At 39.6% G+C, this 20,791-nt stretch overlaps 2 protein-coding genes across 4 annotated transcripts; both read left to right on the top strand.

Annotated features, from left to right (window-relative positions):
• The first annotated feature begins 356 nt into the window (after nucleotides 1-356).
• On the top strand, nucleotides 357-12,942 carry LOC306818932 (uncharacterized protein). Of its 3 annotated transcripts, none has more exons than XM_079336668.1 (8): nucleotides 357-1,118; nucleotides 3,905-3,974; nucleotides 5,112-5,546; nucleotides 5,679-7,311; nucleotides 7,481-7,744; nucleotides 9,801-10,241; nucleotides 11,206-11,643; nucleotides 12,608-12,940. In XM_079336668.1, exons 3-8 carry the CDS (start codon nucleotides 5,150-5,152, stop codon nucleotides 12,903-12,905), a joined length of 3,471 nt encoding a protein of 1,156 aa, XP_079192794.1. In that variant the 5' UTR covers nucleotides 357-1,118; nucleotides 3,905-3,974; nucleotides 5,112-5,149; the 3' UTR covers nucleotides 12,906-12,940. The 3 variants fall into 3 exon arrangements, with proteins under 3 accessions (XP_079192794.1, XP_079192795.1, XP_079192796.1); XM_079336669.1 differs by lacking the exon at nucleotides 357-1,118 and adding an exon at nucleotides 1,602-1,720; XM_079336670.1 differs by lacking the exons at nucleotides 357-1,118; nucleotides 3,905-3,974 and having other exon boundaries at nucleotides 5,182-5,284; nucleotides 5,407-5,546; nucleotides 12,608-12,942.
• A 1,019-nt stretch (nucleotides 12,943-13,961) lies between these two features.
• LOC306818795 (uncharacterized protein) lies at nucleotides 13,962-19,691 on the top strand (the record flags this gene model as incomplete). Its single annotated transcript, XM_079336514.1, has 11 exons — nucleotides 13,962-13,966; nucleotides 14,377-14,632; nucleotides 15,009-15,202; nucleotides 16,098-16,364; nucleotides 16,963-17,217; nucleotides 17,323-17,568; nucleotides 17,814-18,071; nucleotides 18,153-18,455; nucleotides 18,564-18,827; nucleotides 19,143-19,226; nucleotides 19,395-19,691. 11 exons carry the CDS (start codon nucleotides 13,962-13,964, stop codon nucleotides 19,456-19,458), a joined length of 2,196 nt encoding a protein of 731 aa, XP_079192640.1. The 3' UTR covers nucleotides 19,459-19,691.
• Between the last annotated feature and the right edge of the window lie 1,100 nt (nucleotides 19,692-20,791).

The following is a 20,791-nucleotide window of genomic DNA, read 5'->3' on the forward strand; positions in this document are numbered from 1 at the left end:
TTACCGCTCCCCTCCTCTAGGCTGAAGCCCCTCCAGCCTCCCAGCCTTGTGTCCCCGTGTCGGCTTCCACATCGCTGCCTGCAATCGGAGCTCGAAAATAAAGATGATTACGTTATTTTCATGACCTGTCAGAAAAAATAAATATAAATTATATAATATGTATATTATTATTATTTATTATTAAAAATATAATATAAATGAACTATTTTCACTATATGAGATGTAAGTCTAGCAGTATATAAAATATAGAAATATAAATATCACAGTATGAAATGTAATTTTGCAGTATATAAAATATAGAAATATAAATATCTACACAGTATGAATGTGATTTAAGCAGGATATAAAATACCTGTCGGAAAAAATGTATAAAAAAAATTCCAAAATTTTCATGAAAAAAAAGATGACTGCCGAAAAATGTATAAAAAAATGTCAAAAAAAAAAAAAAAAAAAACATTTTCATGAAGAAACGATGACCACTCAGAAAAAATTGGTAAAATTTTCATTAAAAAAACATGACCGCAGACTTGTCGGAAAAAATGTATAAAAAAATGTCCACAATTTTTATGGAAAAAACACTGACCTGTCAAAATATTGTAAGGTATGTTATTATGTTATTATGTTATGCGAGTTACCTGGTTAAACAGTGTATAGCCTGTAGCGGCAGCTTTTATTTTGAAGAGGTTTAAGGAAGGGAAGTGGTGGTTAAGGACGCGTGCTGTGTGTTCGGCTGTGTGCGGCAATAAAGGAGGAGACGTGTGTTCAATTCATGCCCGATTCCGTATTTCTTTATTTTATAGTTTCTAAGTGTAGGCGTCATAAACACCGCTCGGTTACATTGGTGGCAGCGGTGGGATCTTTTTTTTTCCTGCATCGCTGTTGGATAAGTTTGTGTAAGTTGAGATAGTTAGCCAATGTTAGCCACTGCTAACACGCGTGTAGCCTAGTTGATGCAGTAAGGATAGTGCACGAGCCCGTGCCGCGTCTCGCCTGAGGACTTCCCCGCAGTAGTTTAGAGAGTGTAGTAATTAAATAGAGTGAAGAAGATCACAGCACCGGCATAATGTGGAAGTGCGACGAGGACCCACTGAGCTACAGGCTATACACTGTTTAACCAGGTAACTCGCATAACATAATAACATACCTTACAATATCAAACCTGTCGGAATAAATGTCTAAAAAAATGTCCAAAATTTTCCTGAAAAAAACGATGACCACCGATCTGTCATATTCTCAAGGAAAAAAGGGTAGCGCAAAAAATATAAATGTTTGCTTTTCATCTTTTCAATATAGTCACAAATCACACAGCTGTGGCAACAATAACTGAAAGATAAGGATACCCACCCACGATGCCTGTAAAGTCAAACTGGACTTTGGTCCGGGAAAAAAAAAAAAAATAAAAAATAAAAAAAAAAAAAATATATATATATATATATATATATGATTGAGTACTTAGATCAATAAATTAAAATAATTTTAAAAAAGAAACTGCAGAAGTACAGATTTTTATTTTTGTTAAAATGCGCTAAAATTGGACCTGACCGGAAGGAACCAATCTTCGCAGCGAGTGCACCGGGGGCGTTAAAAAAAGACGTACACAACAAAAGTTTGATACGTGTCTGCCTCTGCTCATGTTAAGATGGCGAAACTAAAAAGAAATTAAACCACAAACTAACTGTGCAAAGTTGAGACTCTACAAAACAAACCGAAGAGGCAGCCGGTAAGTGACAGGCATGGACAAATCCGCAGCAGGCGGCGCTGTGTTTTTATAAGTTATTGATCGTCTGTCTCTTTATTTTTAAATGCGGCTCGTTTATAAGTTATTGTAGTATTTCTTTATTTGAGAAAACACTGTTTATAAACTTTTGCTTCAGCGCGCGGTAAAAAAGACGGACTTGATTGATTAATTAGTTGATTAATGATTTGATATTGTTGCCACGGGCGACGTTAATGAGGCGGTTTGTTTACTTCGCATGTGTGATTAAAACGGAAGTAGAATATTCATTTGTTAAAAAACAGATTATTGAAATTAGTTTAAAATACAAAAACCTTTTGTTAAAATGTAGAATGTTAAAATGAGTTTAAAATGCAGGATTAAAATGTGTTCAATATACAGAGAAGTGCTTAAAGCAGTAGAACATTAAAATGTTTAAAAATATAAAAATTATTCCTGCATGTGTCTCAGTTAAAATGTTTAAATTATGTTGATTTTAATGTCATGTTAACATTTTGCATTTTCTTTTTGTTTCCAAGGTTTTTCACCTAAACCTAACCTAAACGGTTAACCTAAACCTAACCTAAACGGTTAACCTAAACCTAACCTAAACCTAACCTAAACGGTTAACCTAAACCTAACCTAAACGGTTAACCTAAACCTAACCTAAACGGTTAACCTAAACCTAACTTAAACGGTTAACCTAAACGGTTAACCTAAACCTAACCTAAACGGTTAACCTAAACCTAACTTAAACGGTTAACCTAAACGGTTAACCTAAACCTAACCTAAACGGTTAACCTAAACCTAACTTAAACGGTTAACCTAAACCTAACCTAAACGGTTAACCTAAACCTAACTTAAACGGTTAACCTAAACCTAACTTAAACGGTTAACCTAAACCTAACCTAAACGGTTAACCTAAACCTAACTTAAACGGTTAACCTAAACCTAACCTAAACGGTTAACCTAAACCAAACCTAAACGGTTAACCTAAACCAAACCTAAACGGTTAACCTAAACCTAACTTAAACGGTTAACCTAAACCTAACTTAAACGGTTAACCTAAACCTAACTTAAACGGTTAACCTAAACCTAACCTAAACGGTTAACCTAAACCTAACCTAAACGGTTAACCTAAACCTAACTTAAACGGTTAACCTAAACCTAAACTGTGTGTGTGTGTGTGTGTGTGTGTGTGTGTGTGTGTGTGTGTGTGTGTGTGTGTGTGTGTGTGTGTGTGTGTGTGTGTGTGTGTGTGTGTGTGTGTGTGTGTGTGTGTGTGTGTGTGTGTGTGGTCCCGTGCTCCTCCAAATCAAAACAAACTAGTGAGAATTAACTTTAATCAATTGTTATAAAACCTTTTCCCCTGAGATTTATGTTTAAAAAATGAATTCCTTATTCATGTGTGCGTCTTTATGGTTTAATTTGATACACAGTACATACATACTTATATAATTACTGTCTTTCATTAGTGCTTCCCTGTATATACTGTATGTTATTTTATTTAGTCTTTTATTTGATGTACATAGTGCTACTAGTTTTCAGTCTACCTCACAGTATATATACATAACTCTTCTTGAATTAAGCGATAAAAAAATAAAATAAAAACGAGGATGGATGCTGCACCTTTCAAATTAAACCACTTCCACTTAGAACTAATCGGACAAAGTAGGAACAAACATCAGCGTCCTGTGCGCACCTACTGATCATTGGGTGCTAAAAGTATACAGCACAGAAAGTAGGGACTGTCTACTGTCAGACTGTGGAGGCACCCCATGATGCAGAGTTCATGTTAGCTCTGCAGCAGCCATATTGGCTCCTTAATGTATTTTTATGACGACAGAAGGTCCATCCCCCATCAAATCTATAAGTACATGAATGTTCCTCCACCTGTAGTGCACTGGTTATTGATCTGGATTTTGCTCCCTGGGAAACTCATGACAAGCCCAGTAAAAGTCTAACCTTTTATAATCTTTTAAATGAATGTTGTTTTTTACTGATACAATACTGAATAGTCTGAATAAAAATATATAAGATTTTTTATTTTATTTTTAGTGTGTTTTAAATGTAATATTAATAATTAAGCTAAATAATAAACACCTACTTTGTTCTAAGTACCATTAACTATCAGTGCAGTTATTAGTTACCACTCCTAATTTGTTCTTTTTTTGTTTCTTTCATGCTCAGGACAGTCACCCTCCACTGGCACCAGACAGCAGATGGAGTTTTTCTTCAGTTGACATTTTGAGGCCTTTCTGTAAGTGTCTCTCTCCGATAAACAGTCTGTGTGTGATGTGGTCCAGGCAAAACATTTCATGTCTTCTTTGTCAAAGCCGGGATCGGACACTTTGATGACAGAGGAGGAATAGTTGGAGATTGACAGGTCATTTCTTATGACAGACATAAAAACATAAAAACAGAGCTGAAGGAAAGAATACAAAATACATCATTAAAAGACGGGGATGAAAGTGAAAATACTGGATAAAGGAACAACTGTTAAAACTATCAAAGAAGGAAGAATGTGATGCAGTAAGGCAGACAGTATATTTCTAATGTTCAGCCTGAGTGAATAACAAAGTTTTAAGGCTGATTTAAAGGAGTTGAGTGTGGCAGCAGTCCTCAGGTGTTCAGGGAGTTTGTTCCACAGGTGAGGAGCGTAGTGACTAAACGCTGCTTCACCTTGTTTGCTTCTGACTCTGGGAACACTGAGTAAACTTCTTCCTGAGGACCTGAGCGGTCTGGATGTTTTATATTCTACAAGTAGATCTGACATGTACTTAGGGCCAAGACCATTTAATGCTTTATAGACCAGTAGTAAGATTTTAAAGTGGATCCTCTGACACACAGGCAGCCAGTGCAGTGATTGAAGCACAGGTGTAATGTGCTCCACCCTCTTTGTGTTGGTGAGGACTCTGGCTGCTGCGTTCTGGATCAGCTGCAGCTGTCGGACTGATTTTTTACTAAGGCCTGTAAACACACCGTTACAATAATCCAGCCTGCTGAAAATAAAAGCATGAACAAGTTTCTCTGAATCTTGTTTGGTCAGAAAACTTTTGATTCTTGCAATATTTTTCAGATGGTAATAAGCTGATTTTGTTACCATCTTAATGTGGTTGTTGAATTTGAGGTCTGAGTCCATAATCACACCAAGATTTCTGGCTTGATTTGTTGTTCTTAAGGACATGGATTCAAGACAAGCGCTGACCTCTGACCTTTCCTCTTTAGGGCCAAAAACAATCACCTCAGTCTTTTCTGGGTTCAGTTGTAAAAAACAGTTGTAAAAAACTAGCCTGCAACTGATTAAGAAACTATTCTATAAACATTGTCTGAAGATGCATGAGGAAATTTACATTTGTATTATATATTTTATGTTACCTCGTCTTTTGTTCTGCAGATTATTGAAGGAGGGTGTGTGTGCAGAAGTGAGGACAAATGGCGTGTTCAGCACAGTCTGCTAAATTACTAGTCGAAGACAACAGATGCCTCCTTGTGAGAAAATTAAAGGATCTCGGGGTCTCTGTGATTGTGGAGAATTTAAACGACCATGGAGTTTTCAGTGACGAAGAGGTCAGTAAAATAAAGGCAGAGAGAGATGACTATAATAAATCAAGAAAAATACTGGACTCAGTTATAAAGAAGGGGGAAGCAGCCTGCGAAAAACTCCTGAAGGTTATTGACACAATGCTCAGGAGGACCTCTGGGAGGACGTCTTCTCTCCCTGAGAGAAAGACTGAAGCTTTAACTGGGACTAAAGAGTTTGACCTTGACGTCTTGATCAGCTGCTTCGACTTCAAGGACGACACAGAAATGGATCTAAACTACTCCCAAGGTATTTTGAAGCAGAATTGTGATTTATACTAAATGATGTAAGATAATGAACCTAAATTTGTCTATGTACAAATATGTGACTAGCGAGCATGACACACTTATAAACTCTTTCCCTGTGTTTAATCTTTTTCAGGCCTGAGATCGTGCCACAGATACAAAGAAAAGTTAAAGTTAAAAGCACAAAAAAGATCCAAGGAATTTTGGGAGAGAGACAAAAAACAGTTTGAAGGAATCAACATGCCCGATCTGTCATACAGTTCACTTGTATTAGACACACACGGAAAACTTTCATCATCCAAAATAAAGAAAGCTAAGAAGCAAAAGAGCAAAATGATTCGCCCCAAAAAGCTCAGGAAATACATCCCTGAGGACAGACAAGAAATCTCCCCCAGTGACCTGCTGAAAAAATCTAAAAACATAGTCATCGTTGGGAAGCCTGGAATTGGAAAGACAGCACTCAGTCATGAAATGTTAAAACTCTGGGCAGAAACAGACAGCGGGGAGCTTGATTACATGTTTTACTTTGACATGAGGGAGACATCCCTCATCAGAGACTCCCGTCTGAGCCTGGAGGAACTTCTTTTCAGTGCATACAGTGAACCAGACGAAGACAAAGAAGAAGTCTTTCAGGACATAAAGAAGTACTCTGACAAAGTGACAATTATTTTCGATGGAATCACAGATCTCTCTTCCTCAGTGGTGAAGAGAATTGTAGAGAATGACTTCCTACCGAATGCCAAGGTCATCATAACCTGCAGACCAGATGACGAGGAAGACTTCTTTTCTGGAGACTTTGACAGAGTGGAAGTGAAAGGCTTCAGTGAGCAGACCATTAAAGAGTACTTCTCTGTGATTGGCAGGGAACAGAAGGTTTCCAGCAACCTGGAGTTGTTCACTCTGTGCCACGTCCCGATGTACGCACTGATGGTGGCTGTCTGTTTGTTGTCTGAGACTCCAGAAGACTCACCACAGCCAGGCAGTATGACTGAAATATACATCAACATTGTTCGTTTTTGTCTTCAGACGAGCAGCGGCAAAAAAATGAAAAATCTCAACGCCTTAATCGAGGAGAAGAGGGCGGATCTACTGACTTTGGCTGAGGCTGCTTTTCATGCAACTGAAGAAAAAACTGTGAGCTTGACCGACCTGCACTGTGAAGACAGCTGTGTCCTTTCCTTCCTGAAATCACTTGATGTCAAAGTGGCTCCCACTGAGACGACAACAATACACGCTTTTCTGCATTACACAATGCAGGAGTTTTTTGCAGCAGTGTGGCTCTTGAAGAGTCCAGATCAGATTAGGGGGGGTTTTCGGCAATGGCTCACAGAGGAGAGGAAGCACATGAAACATTTGCTCCCTTTCATGTGTCGATTGTTGACTAAGAAGAGCCCAAGTTTGATGGAGCATCTGATTCCAGCTCAGGAGTTAAAAAACACATCTAACTGGTTCTTTACAGAAATGATCAGCACATTTTCACCTGACCAGTGTATGGATGATGAGGCTCCTGCTGAGGACACTGGGCCTGATGTGGACATACTGTTCTCATGCCAATGCTTGTTTGAGTCTCAGTGTCCTGACGTGTGCACCAGCTTTCTGGAAAAACTGGATTACCAACTTGATCTCAGCGGTAAGAGTTTGGATTCCTATCTTTGCTGTGCTGTGGCCTACGTGGTCGCTCAGTCAAAGAAGAAAGTACAGCTGAACCTTGAAGATGTTTCTGTATCAGAAGAAGGAATGAGACATCTATATGGATGCCTTATCCAGTGGTATGTTAAACATTTCATACTGATGTTCAGTGTACAGCATGTCTTATAAAGCAGATTGAAGAAGAGAATGAGCCTCTGATCGTATCGAGTACAAATGGTTGTTGGAATAATGAACAGTGTTTTTCTCTCTTTATAATGAAGAACTGATCTCTGATTCTTTCTTTCACAGTGGGGACCATCTGCCCGAACAGCTGTTGAAAATTGTTCTTTCCAATGAAGGAAAGATGGACCTCAGCTTATTCGGCCTTAAAGGAAATCAGCTGCACCTTCCAGTTCAGGGTAAAAAACAGCTGTTTGAAATTGCAGCGTATTTCATACAGAATAAACCCAAGAAGATAGATGTCTGCCTTCACTGGGACAATAGAGAATCTACTGCCTGCCCAGATCTGTGTGGGTCCCTCCTGGAGGCTTTGCTGGACAGCAGGTCACTCAGGTGTGGAGCTTTTTTTCTTAATCCAGCATACAAACATATTTCTCTTTTAATAATAAAACCATTTTTTGTGTTACAAAGAGTAGGATAAATTAAACAAACTACCTTAACATGCAGTGAGAAAATGGAGCCCCTGATCAAATGATGACCTTGTTTTTCTTTTCATGAATAATTTAATTTGTTTACAGACACAAAACCAAATCCAGAATTATTTCTAAAGACGACTCAAAGACTCAAAGTGACTTTAGGCACCTGTGTCCACCTTGCTTTTAGAAAAGCATTTGCTGTGTGCTCGTTGCACGTGCGTCTTGTCTCCATGACAACACTGTCTTAAGAATGGCCGCTGTATGAAAGTGCTTCATTTCTTTTCTTTTCTTAGCCTGTGTTTTATTTTTGAGATTGTTTCTTTCCTTCACTGTGATCACAAACTGCTGGATGATGACTCAAATAATTATGACGGCTGGCGGCGCGATCGCAGCTTCATTCAGACACAGACTGAGGAGGATGTGGGGACACAACACGACCTGTAGGAGACAAAAACTAAATAGATATTTTACAAAGAGCGTTGGTGTCGATTGCTGTGCTTTTTCTGTAGTTGGCCCCCTGCTGCTGCAAATACTCTCTGCAAACTGGGAACAGTTGAAAAAAACGGGTCTGAAGTAATTAAAGTACTTTTACAGTCCATGTCAGTGTATTCATAGATCTGTTTGTATGCATCTGTTTATCATCCAACAACACATGATGCTGACATGTATAACATACTCCCAGAAATCCTCATTTAGCTTAACAACTGTTTACTGAAGTTTTTAAAGATTTAGAATGAAACAGGTGAAAACAAAGATAAAACTGGTAATAAGAGACAAAGAATGGACATGTCACGAACAGAGGAGGAGACCCAAGCACACAACTCAGGGGTAAAGGCAGTATGAAAAATCCATTTAATGCAGGCAGGGTTCGGTACACGGTAGCCAAACAATCCAGGCAGAAGTACAAAAACGGCAGGCAGAAAATCATGATCAAAAACAAACTTGGTCAGAACAGGAAGGCAAAACAGAAATAATGCTGGTAACACTGCTACATAGAGACGAGACGAACTGGCAAGGAGTGAGGGGAAACACAGACACTATATAGTGAAAGGGGGTGGAGTTAACAAGACACAGGTGAGACACATCAGGTAATTAGCAGAGTGGGAGACGCTGGGGGTTAGGGCATGCAGCCAACTGACCTGAACGAGACACAGGAGAAGAATCAAAGTAAAACACAAACTCAGGACATGAGGGAAACAGAAATAAACTAAACCCTTAACCCGGAGATGTGACGGGACAGATATTTGCTCCTTTAAATGGAAAACAGTAAATCTCCTGCATGGAAGGAACATTCATTGTTTGATCTGTTTTCTTTTGTCATGGACTTGATTTCTTTGTGTCTTAATACTTCATTGGTATCATTTAAAAGTGTAGGAAGCCAAACTGCTGGTCCTGCTTGATTTCCTTTCTTTCTTTGTCACCTTCTCTCTGGATGTAGATAGTTTTATTACGGCCCCCTTCAGTAGCCTCAAAGCAGATAAAACAAGTCCATAGAGGGTCGCCTCTGTCAACAGAGAAAAGCTTTACACTGTCATCTAACTTAAAAGAAGTCAGCAGAATGGTGTACGTTGTATATGTACCTACATGTTGATCATTTGTTGTAGTCATGACAATGTACTATGGCACATTAAAAAGACAATCAGAAATAGACTAATCAATCAATAAACAGGTCAACACTTGTGATCCTCTGGTTCAGTCTGTGGAGATCATTGATGATGAATTATTGAGACAGACTTTAAGAAACAACTCTGTCTTTGACCTTTCTGAGTCCTCCAACACGTTTTCAAGAATGATATTTAGTCACAGTTTAGAAACATTTGATCTTCTTTATTGCATCATTATTTGTGTGTAGATGACCAAAGTGTGTTCTGCTCCTTTGTGTTTATTTGTCAGCTTTGAGTAGATCCACTCTGTCAGTGATTCATGTCTCCTTTCTGATGCTGACTTAACAAAGTTTTCTGCTTTCATTTCAGTTTCTCTGATTGGTCTAACAGAGGAGTCGAGTTCTGTGGACGTCTGTTCTGTGCAGCAGCAGAGAGCGATCAGCAGACAGGAAAGAACACACTGCAGCTGTTATCATCACTGTGCTCATATGAAACATTCCCCTTAGTTGATGTGGGGGTATGGGACGAAGACGATAAAGAATGTCAGTGTGAGTTCCTTCTGGATCTGTGCTCCCACATGAAGGACTATGAGACTAAAACAGGCTTGAGAGTCCTTCCATCATTACAGTCAGTTCTCCAGTCAGCTCCTGCTGTCTTGTTCATTGACCTCTCAAAGAGAAAGACCTCCGTCCTCCTGGAAGTGCTGAGACTCCGACCAGAGAAGACTCCAGTGGAGCTGATTGGCTATCCAGATGAAGAGAGTGAAGTGAGGAGCTTCCTTGACTGTCTGCCTTATATCTTACAGCTCAGGTAAATGAATGACTCTTCACACCACAGTGTACATCTGTTAAGGTTTTTCTCCTCCATCTGAATCCTCTCACTGTAACCTTGAATTATCCAACAACACACAATGCTGACATGTATAACATACTCCCAGAAATCCTCATTTAGCTGAACAACTGTTTACTGAAGTTTTTAAAGATTTAGAATGAAACAGGTGAAAACAAAGAAAACTGGTAATAAGAGACAAAGAATGGACAGATATTTGCTCCTTTAAATGGAAAACAGTAAATCTCCTGCATGGAAGGAACATTCATTGTTTGATCTGTTTTCTATTGTCATGGACTTGATGTCTTTGTGTCTTAATACTTCATTGGTATCATTTAAAAGTGTAGGAAGCCAAACTGCTGGTCCTGCTTGATTTCCTTTCTTTCTTTGTCACCTTCTCTCTGGATGTAGATAGTTTTATTACGGCTCCCTTCAGGAGCCTCAAAGCAGATAAAACAAGTCCATAGAGGGTCGCCTCTGTCAACAGAGAAAAGCTTTACACTGTCATCTAACTTAAAAGAAGTCAGCAGAATGGTGTACGTTGTATATGTACCTACATGTTGATCATTTGTTGTAGTCATGACAATGTACTATGGCACATTAAAAAGACAATCAGAAATAGACTAATCAATCAATAAACAGGTCAACACTTGTGATCCTCTGGTTCAGTCTGTGGAGATCATTGATGATGAATTATTGAGACAGACTTTAAGAAACAACTCTGTCTTTGACCTTTCTGAGTCCTCCAACACGTTTTCAAGAATGATATTTAGTCACAGTTTAGAAACATTTGATCTTCTTTATTGCATCATTATTTGTGTGTAGATGACCAAAGTGTGTTCTGCTCCTTTGTGTTTATTTGTCAGCTTTGAGTAGATCCACTCTGTCAGTGATTCATGTCTCCTTTCTGATGCTGACTTAACAAAGTTTTCTGCTTTCATTTCAGTTTCTCTGACTGGTCTGAAAGAGGAGTCGAGTTCTGTGGACGTCTGTTCTGTGCAGCAGCAGAGAGCGATCAGCAGACAGGAAAGAACACACTGCAGCTGTTATCATCACTGTGCTCATATGAAACATTCCCCTTAGTTGATGTGGGGGTATGGGACGACTTTAAAGAATGTCAGTGTGCGTTCCTTCTGGATCTGTACTCCCTCGTGAAGGACTATGAGACTCAAACAGGCTTGAGAGTCCTTCCATCATTACAGTCAGTTCTCCAGTCAGCTCCTGCTCTCTGGTCCATTGTCCTCTCAGAGAGAAACACCTCCATCCTCCTGGAAGTGCTGAGAGACCGACCAGAGAAGACTCCAGTGAAGCTGATTGGCTATCCATATGAAGAGAGTGAAGTGAGGAGCTTCCTTCAGTGTCTGCGTTATATCTCACAGCTCAGGTAAATGAATGACTCTTCACACCACAGTGTACATCTGTTAAGGTTTTTCTCCTCCATCTGAATCCTCTCACTGTAACCTTGAATTATCCAACAACACATGATGCTGACATGTATAACATACTCCCAGAAATCCTCATTTAGCTGAACAACTGTTTACTGAAGTTTTTAAAGATTTAGAATGAAACAGGTGAAAACAAAGAAAACTGGTAATATGAGACAAAGAATGGACAGATATTTGCTCCTTTAAATGGAAAACAGTAAATCTCCTGCATGGAAGGAACATTCATTGTTTGATCTGTTTTCTTTTGTCATGGACTTGATTTCTTTGTATCTTAATACTTCATTGGTATCATTTAAAAGTGTAGGAAGCCAAACTGCTGGTCCTGCTTGATTTCCTTTCTTTCTTTGTCACCTTCTCTCTGGATGTAGATAGTTTTATTACGGCTCCCTTCAGGAGCCTCAAAGCAGATAAAACAAGTCCATAGAGGGTCGCCTCTGTCAACAGAGAAAAGCTTTACACTGTCATCTAACTTAAAAGAAGTCAGCAGAATGGTGTACGTTGTATATGTACCTACATGTTGATCATTTGTTGTAGTCATGACAATGTACTATGGCACATTAAAAAGACAATCAGAAATAGACTAATCAATCAATAAACAGGTCAACACTTGTGATCCTCTGGTTCAGTCTGTGGAGATCATTGATGATGAATTATTGAGACAGACTTTAAGAAACAACTCTGTCTTTGACCTTTCTGAGTCCTCCAACACGTTTTCAAGAATGATATTTAGTCACAGTTTAGAAACATTTGATCTTCTTTATTGCATCATTATTTGTGTGTAGATGACCAAAGTGTGTTCTGCTCCTTTGTGTTTATTTGTCAGCTTTGAGTAGATCCACTCTGTCAGTGATTCATGTCTCCTTTCTGATGCTGACTTAACAAAGTTTTCTACTTTCATTTCAGTTTCTCTGACTGGTCTGAAAGAGAAGTCGAGTTCTGTGGACGTCTGTTCTGTGCAGCAGCAGAGAGCGATCAGCAGACAGGAAAGAACACACTGCAGCTGTTATCATCACTGTGCTCATATAAAACATTCCCCTTTGGTGATGTGAAGGGATGGTACAATCAAACACTTCAGTATGAGTTCCTTCAGGATCTGGCCTCCCATATGAAGGACTGTGAGACTAAAACAGGCTTGAGAGTCCTTCCATCATTACAGTCAGTTCTCCAGTCAGTTCCTGCTGTCTTGTCCATTGACCTGTGATAGTACGAATTTCTGTGAATACGTTCAGTTTGGATACACTTTGTAGAGGTGACTTTGCTGTTAGCAGACCTATGATCTATTTGGAGAAGCTATGACCATATGGGAAGAGAGGATGAACTGTTCCTCAAATATAGGTCTGACATGTGAAGAGTACAGAAGTATCTAAAGTGGGAAGGAATTTGTGACATCTGTTGAACAGTATATAAGGGCTCTGCAACGACTAATAAAGTTGTCTATTTCTCAGCCTGCACACAGTTTCAGTGTCGTCTGTCAGAATAGAACCACGGCCGTGACATGCTGCATCTTTATCCAGTCTGTTGATAGATTCAGCTTTAGGGACAGTTATATTATTCAACCCATCAACCTGTCAGAGAGAAAGACCTCCTTCCTCCTGGAAGTGCTGAGACTCCGACCAGAGAAGACTCCAGTGGAGCTGATTGACTGTCCATATGAAGAGAGTGAAGTGAGGAGCTTCCTTCAGTGTCTGCCTCATATCTCACAGCTCAGGTAAATGAATGACTCTTCACACCACAGTGTACATCTGTTAAGGTTTTTCTCCTCCATCTGAATCCTGTCACTGTAACCTTGAATTATCCAACAACACACGATGCTGACATGTATAACATACTCCCAGAAATCCTCATTTAGCTGAACAACTGTTTACTGAAGTTTTTAAAGATTTAGAATGAAACAGGTGAAAACAAAGAAAACTGGTAATAAGAGACAAAGAATGGACAGATATTTGCTCCTTTAAATGGAAAACAGTAAATCTCCTGCATGGAAGGAACATTCATTGTTTGATCTGTTTTCTTTTGTCATGGACTTGATTTCTTTGTATCTTATTACTTCATTGGTATCATTTAAAAGTGTAGGAAGCCAAACTGCTGGTCCTGCTTGATTTCCTTTCTTTCTTTGTCACCTTCTCTCTGGATGTAGATAGTTTTATTACGGCTCCCTTCAGGAGCCTCAAAGCAGATAAAACAAGTCCATAGAGGGTCGCCTCTGTCAACAGAGAAAAGCTTTACACTGTCATCTAACTTAAAAGAAGTCAGCAGAATGGTGTACGTTGTATATGTACCTACATGTTGATCATTTGTTGTAGTCAGGACAATGTACTATGGCACATTAAAAAGACAATCAGAAATAGACAAATCAATCAATAAACAGGTCAACACTTGTGATCCTCCACTTCAGTCTGTGGAGATAATTGATGATGAATTATTGAGACAGACTTTAAGAAACAACTCTGTCTTTGACCTTTCTGAGTCCTCCAACACGTTTTCAAGAATGATATTTAGTCACAGTTTAGAAACATTTGATCTTCTTTATTGCATCATTATTTGTGTGTAGATGACCAAAGTGTGTTCTGCTCCTTTGTGTTTATTTGTCAGCTTTGAGTAGATCCACTCTGTCAGTGATTCATGTCTCCTTTCTGATGCTGACTTAACAAAGTTTTCTATTTTCATTTCAGTTTCTCTGACTGGTCTGAAAGAGGAGTCGAGTTCTGTGGACGTCTGTTCTGTGCAGCAGCAGAGAGCGATCAGCAGCCAGGAGAGAACGATCAGCAGCCAGAAGAGAACACACTGCAGCTGTTATCATCACTGTGCTCATATGAAACATTCCCCTTTGGTGATGTGGAGGGATGGGACTACTTAAAAGATCAGTATGAGTTCCTTCAGGATCTGGCCTCCCATATGAAGGACTATGAGACTCAAACAGGCTTGAGAGTCCTTCCATCATTACAGTCAGTTCTCCAGTCAGTTCCTGCTGTCTTGTCCATTGACCTGTGATAGTACGAATTTCTGTGAATACGTTCAGTTTGGATACACTTTGTAGAGGTGACTTTGCTGTTAGCAGACCTATGATCTATTTGGAGAAGCTATGACCATATGGGAAGAGAGGATGAACTGTTCCTCAAATATAGGTCTGACATGTGAAGAGTACAGAAGTATCTAAAGTGGGAAGGAATTTGTGACATCTGTTGAACAGTATATAAGGGCTCTGCAACGACTAATAAAGTTGTCTATTTCTCAGCCTGCACACAGTTTCAGTGTCGTCTGTCAGAATAGAACCACGGCCGTGACATGCTGCATCTTTATCCAGTCTGTTGATAGATTCAGCTTTAGGGACAGTTATATTATTCAACCCATCAACCTGTCAGAGAGAAAGACCTCCATCCTCCTGGAAGTGCTGAGACTCCGACCAGAGAAGACTCCAGTGGAGCTGATTGACTGTCCATATGAAGAGAGTGAAGTGAGGAGCTTCCTTCAGTGTCTGCCTTATATCTTACAGCTCAGGTAAATGAATGACTCTTCACACCACAGTGTACATCTGTTAAGGTTTTTCTCCTCCATCTGAATCCTCTCACTGTAACCTTGAATTATCCAACAACACACGATGTTGACATGTATAACATACTCCCAGAAATCCTCATTTAGCTGAACAACTGTTTACTGAAGTTTTTAAAGATTTAGAATGAAACGGATCAACACTTGTGATCCTCTGGTTCAGTCTGTGGAGATCATTGATGATGAATTATTGAGACAGACTTTAAGAAACAACTCTGTCTTTGACCTTTCTGAGTCCTCCAACACGTTTTCAAGAATGATATTTAGTCACAGTTTAGAAACATTTGATCTTCAGCTTCAATTCCAATCAGACACACAGGTGCTGATAGGAAGTGACCAGAGACAATCAGACATGTTATTGTCTTGTTGTCAACAGCAACATTGACAGCTGTTCTAGATCTCTGATCAGCATCAAATCCATCCTAAACATCATCATCATCATCATCATCATCATCATCATCATCATCATGAAGGTCGTAGGTATTCACTCTGCAGATCATATTCAGTTTGATATTTCATTCCACCACCGGGGGGCGACAGATGAGAAGAGACTTTGGACCCTGTTGTGAAGGTTGGATCAGAAGCCTTTCATTGGCTGAGCTTAGAGCAGACCTGGATAATAGAGTTTACATAAAGAAGAGCTGTGTTTCTGTCTGTAAGCGAGCAGCAGAGTTTTATATAGTTCGATTTTTTAAATGCAAAGAGAATAGAATCATACTTAAAAAGTTTTTTTTTAAATATCTTATTATTATGAAAGACATTTCACCTGAGCTTGTTCATAATAATATTTGTCCCGTACTTCACTCAGCTGTTTTCACACTTCATCCACATATTTCTTTTTTAGCTGCAGACAGCCAGACTTTTTCCAGGTCGTGTGCAGATTGGTGTCTGTCAGATCCCGAGATGAGGCTGAGCAGTTGGTTCCTCTGCTGCGGCTCCTCGGATTCAACCTTCAGTTAACAGGAAAGCTGCACAGCAACACCTGCAAGTCTGTGGGACGAGTTCTTGGACTCTGTGGTCGTAGCGTGGATCTCATCCTCACTCCCAGAATGATGTCTGTCAGAGAAGCATCACTGCTATTTAGACACACGAAAAGACTACACAGTCTGAGGTTTGCATTTTTAATTCCTCTTTTTCTGAAAACATCATCTTGTTCAGTTGAACCCTGTGATACACCTTTAAAATACGGACGTTATGTAACCTTTAGCGATATTTATTCATATGCATTATTATTATTTCCTCAATGTTAAATTTTCACTTTATGCAAACTTTGCACTTCAATGTATTTTCCTTATAAGGTAAAAAGGAAGTCATCGAGAAGGAAATCCCTCAGAGCACTCACTTAAAGCCCCGGGCTTCAGATTAAGGAGAGAAATGAGAAGATGCATGTTTTATACTTTATATTCAAGCAGTATTAAAAATAGTGTTTTGAATGGGTTTCAATGCGCACATTTAATTGTGAAGGTTGTGTAAGTTCAGTGTTTCATGCTATATTGTTTAAGAAAAGCTAAAAATAGACATGAAAAAAAGAGTAGAACACTCACAAATGCAAAACTTTGAATAAATCATCAGTATGCATGGAAAAAAAGGATAAAATATGCTAGAAATAAAAAGTCAAAAACACATGAATGTGCTTGGGTGCGATAGAGGGTTAAATGTCCAGATTGTTTATGTAACTTGTGCTTTCTCTCTGAATGTTTCAATCTTAGGCTTTCCAACAGCATGGCCTTGCTTCTGTCTGGATGGGTAAGAAGACTGAGAGTTCCCCGTCTGACTGTTACCGAGCAGCTTTCTCGTGCCTCTCAATCAGACCCACCTTCAGAGAAAGTGTCGTTGAGGGTTGTGAGTCGTCTGGCATCTCTGCTGCGATACTGGAAAGTCAGACAGTTGGATCTAACTGAGGCCTGCATCCCTGCTCGGTGTCTCATTTCACTGCTCTGTCATGATGGCCCTCTTACAATCAAGTAAACATATTTCCTCAACTTTATAATCACCGAATGTGTAAAAAACACATAGAATGTAATAATCATTCACTCTTCTGAAGATATATTGACAATTTTCTTCAACAGGCTGCAGGAGAAGACTTCCCTGCAGCTACTAGATCTCCTCTATCAAACTCAGGACGAGGACTTGACCTTGGGCTTCTTGAGAAAGGTCAATGGAGACTTGACCCCCTTCTGTCTGAACTGGGAGCTTCTTCATCATCTTCTGCAGCAGTCGTCTCAGATCATAACTGTGAACCTGAGGAAAAACAGCTTCCTGCAAGAGAGCATCCCACGTCTGCTTCCCTTTCTGGACAGGATCACATTTGTAAGGTTTGTGTGTTTTTATGGACGATTCACAAAATTGGACCTGTAAGGATGTACGCCACTCACCCTTTAAAAGTGTTGATCAATTCAAAAACAACTCGATGAAGAATATGTGGACGTGTAAGTAAACTCTGACCTATGTTGGGGAATATTGGACGCAGGGTAAATCAAAGGTCATTTTTTATAAATCTACATTTCTTTTAGCGTTTGTGCCTTTTTCAGTCGGGATTTCTTTTTTATTTTGCTTTCAGGATTTCTCCCAGCTTTACGTTGACTTCCCTCAGAGAGATCTATACAACTCGTGCCAGTTCAGTTGTCCCCAGCTTACTCAGGTCATTTGATCACGTGATCAACCTGACCTGCCAAGAGATGGACTCAGAGGACTGTGCTGCTCTGCTCTTCACCCTCAAACACTGTGATGGAGTGAAACTGAACCTCCTGTGGACATCCATACCAACAGGGGAAATCCAATCCATCCTGTGCACACTGGACAAAGTTTCTCAACTCAGGTCGGACGTTTGTGCTTGTTCCTCACAGAAATGCTGATATTTGTTTAACAATGACTTTTTTGTAATCAGTGTTCCTAACAGTGTTGACAGGAATCTGCTGCTGAAGTTCGTCTACTGCTGTGCTTCCTCTGATGACCAGCAGAGGGCAGCAGTCAGTCTGCTCCGGGCTCTGCAGCACAGGTTAGATCTGTCCTGTTCCTCCTGTGTGGAGCTGTCAGAGAACGATCAGAGTGAGACTCTCAGACTGACGGTCGCTGACTGCAGGGTCGTCTCCATCATCCTGAGATACAGCAGCCAGGACACAGAGCTCCATCTGCAGGACTGTGAGGTGGAGGACAGTGGACTGGACCTGCTGTTTCCTGTCCTGGACAGAGTCCGCCTCAGGTTTGGTGTTGGGTGGGGACTATAAAATGACCAAGACCAGAGTCTGAGTGTCTGTTGTTCCTGTCAGTACACTAATAGCCTGCCCTTCACTCTGATTCTCCCGTTTAGAGCCAATAAAGTTGTCCTGCTCCAGCTGGTGTTGCTGCTTCCTTTGAGGGGGGACTCAGTGAGACTTGCAGGGTCCTTGTGTAAAGCCCTGGGTGGAGAGCTGGATCTCAGTCACACTGTACTGGATCAGAAGGCCTGTCGAGCTTTGGCCTGGATGCTGGACTTCTCTGAAGGGCTGACAGAGCTGGACCTCAGTCACTGCCAGCTAACCGACCAGCTGCTGCTCACAATCAAGGAACATCTGCACAAAGTGCACGTCCTCGAGTGAGTTCACAAGACAACAGTGTAAAAATATATAAAGAATATATTTGGATACAACAGGTGCAGTTGGTGTTAGGTTTCAGAAAGAGCCAGTGATGTGACCACACAACCTTTGCTGATAAAAAGAGAAAACAAATGTTGATTTCCAGACTGTTGCACCTCCCTATTTTGTTTTCCAAAGTGGTTTTGTTGATGTATTGACTCTGGAGGTCAGATGTACCAGATTTGGTCAGAGCAGAGCAATTGTTGAAAGATTGAAAAGACATGACGTGTGATAAACAAATCACCGCGTCACTTTTTTCTTTGTGTATTTCACAGCCTGAGTCACAATAAAATCACCGATGCTTCAACATCCACGTTGCTCGAACTGATCTCCAACAACTCCTCCATCGAAACTGTGCGGTGAGCATGCATTAATAACAGCACCTTTCCTTTATGAAGACATTTCTTATCATACTCTGACAGATGAGTCATTCGTCATCATCATTGTGATAGGTTATTTTGATGTACACTGAAACTTAGGGTTCTGGCTGAATGAGTGATGTTTGCTCTCCTTTCTCTGTTTTCTAGAATCTTCAGGAACAACATTGTAATCCAAGCACCCTTTGAGAAAACCAAGAAGTTTGAAATCTAGTGAACCAGGTGTGAGTGTGGTGTGCTGAAGAGCGTTCCTTCACTGTGCTCATATCTAAGGTCCATGTTTATGACCCGTCTAACCCTCAGATCTTTCTGTTGGAACGTGACAGAATCATTTATTATATTGGGATTCAAACAGAAGGCGTAACTGTTTTGTAAAAGATACTGATTTGTATTTAATCACTTCTGTTGAGCTCGATGATGAATGTATTCTTTTGAATTTTCTGATAATATAAACCTCAGAAATAAAATCGAAAATGTGTTCAAAGTCAGGCTTTTTAGGAGTATCAGCTTCTTCCATAGGACTTCAAAGATTGTTCATTCAAGACCTCTCACCATGATCTCCTCATTCAAGTCCACTGTCCATCAGGATGTCCTCCACTCGCCTGCATTTGAATGTTCACGTCCTTTAGGCTGAAGGAATCTCTGGACAGTCCATCACTCTCACACTGGTCTCCCCAAATACCATCCTATGGAGAGAAATCACAAACCAGTATCTTTGCACAAGAAAAACATCAAAAATAGAATCATTTTATTTCATATTTTCACATGATCCTGATGTATGATTAACATATTTCAATGTCCCCCCTTTATCCATGCAGTCTCTCAATTCAATCCCATGCGTTGGCATATTTTATAATAATAGTAATAATAATAATAATTTTATTTATAGAGCACTTTTAGACAAAGTGCTTTACACAGCAATTTATTTATAATTTGTTTGTATTTTAAACAATACAATTTTTTAACACCCCATTCATTTTTTCACCAACACTTTGGCTTTGCAGATGGTATTATTTCTGTATTTTATATTTCTATTTTTATCTTCTTGTTTTATTCTCTGTTTTAATCAAAAAACTTTTCAGCATTCCACCTGCTTAAAACCTCACAAAACAAAAACTCATCAACAGAAGCAAAAACTGAACAGACTGAGCGTCAGCATTCTCCTCCGAAAATTAGTTTAAACAGATAGTACTTTTTTTTTTTAATTCTTTATAACTTCCCCCCTTGCACATGAGCTGATCATGTGCCTCCTGAATCATCAGACTAGCAGATCTTAGAGTACTACCATCAGCCTTTCACATCGTCTCCACAGACCTCAAGCGACCCTCAGTCAGAGGCATAAAGACAACCAAAATATTCTTACAAGTGAAAATACCCTTCTTTATTAAAATCTCACTGAAGTCAAAGTTAAAGTAGCCCTTTAAAATGCACTCAAATGAAAGTAAAAACCAACTCACTGAAAATCTACTTTAAGTAAAAGTCACCATTTATTTTTTATTATTAATTGAAGACAAATGTTTGCATAAATGTATCCTACAAACACCCTT

The sequence above is a fragment of the Symphodus melops genome, assembly GCF_947650265.1.
Source record: "Symphodus melops genome assembly, chromosome: 23".
Lineage (NCBI taxonomy): Eukaryota > Metazoa > Chordata > Actinopteri > Labriformes > Labridae > Symphodus > Symphodus melops.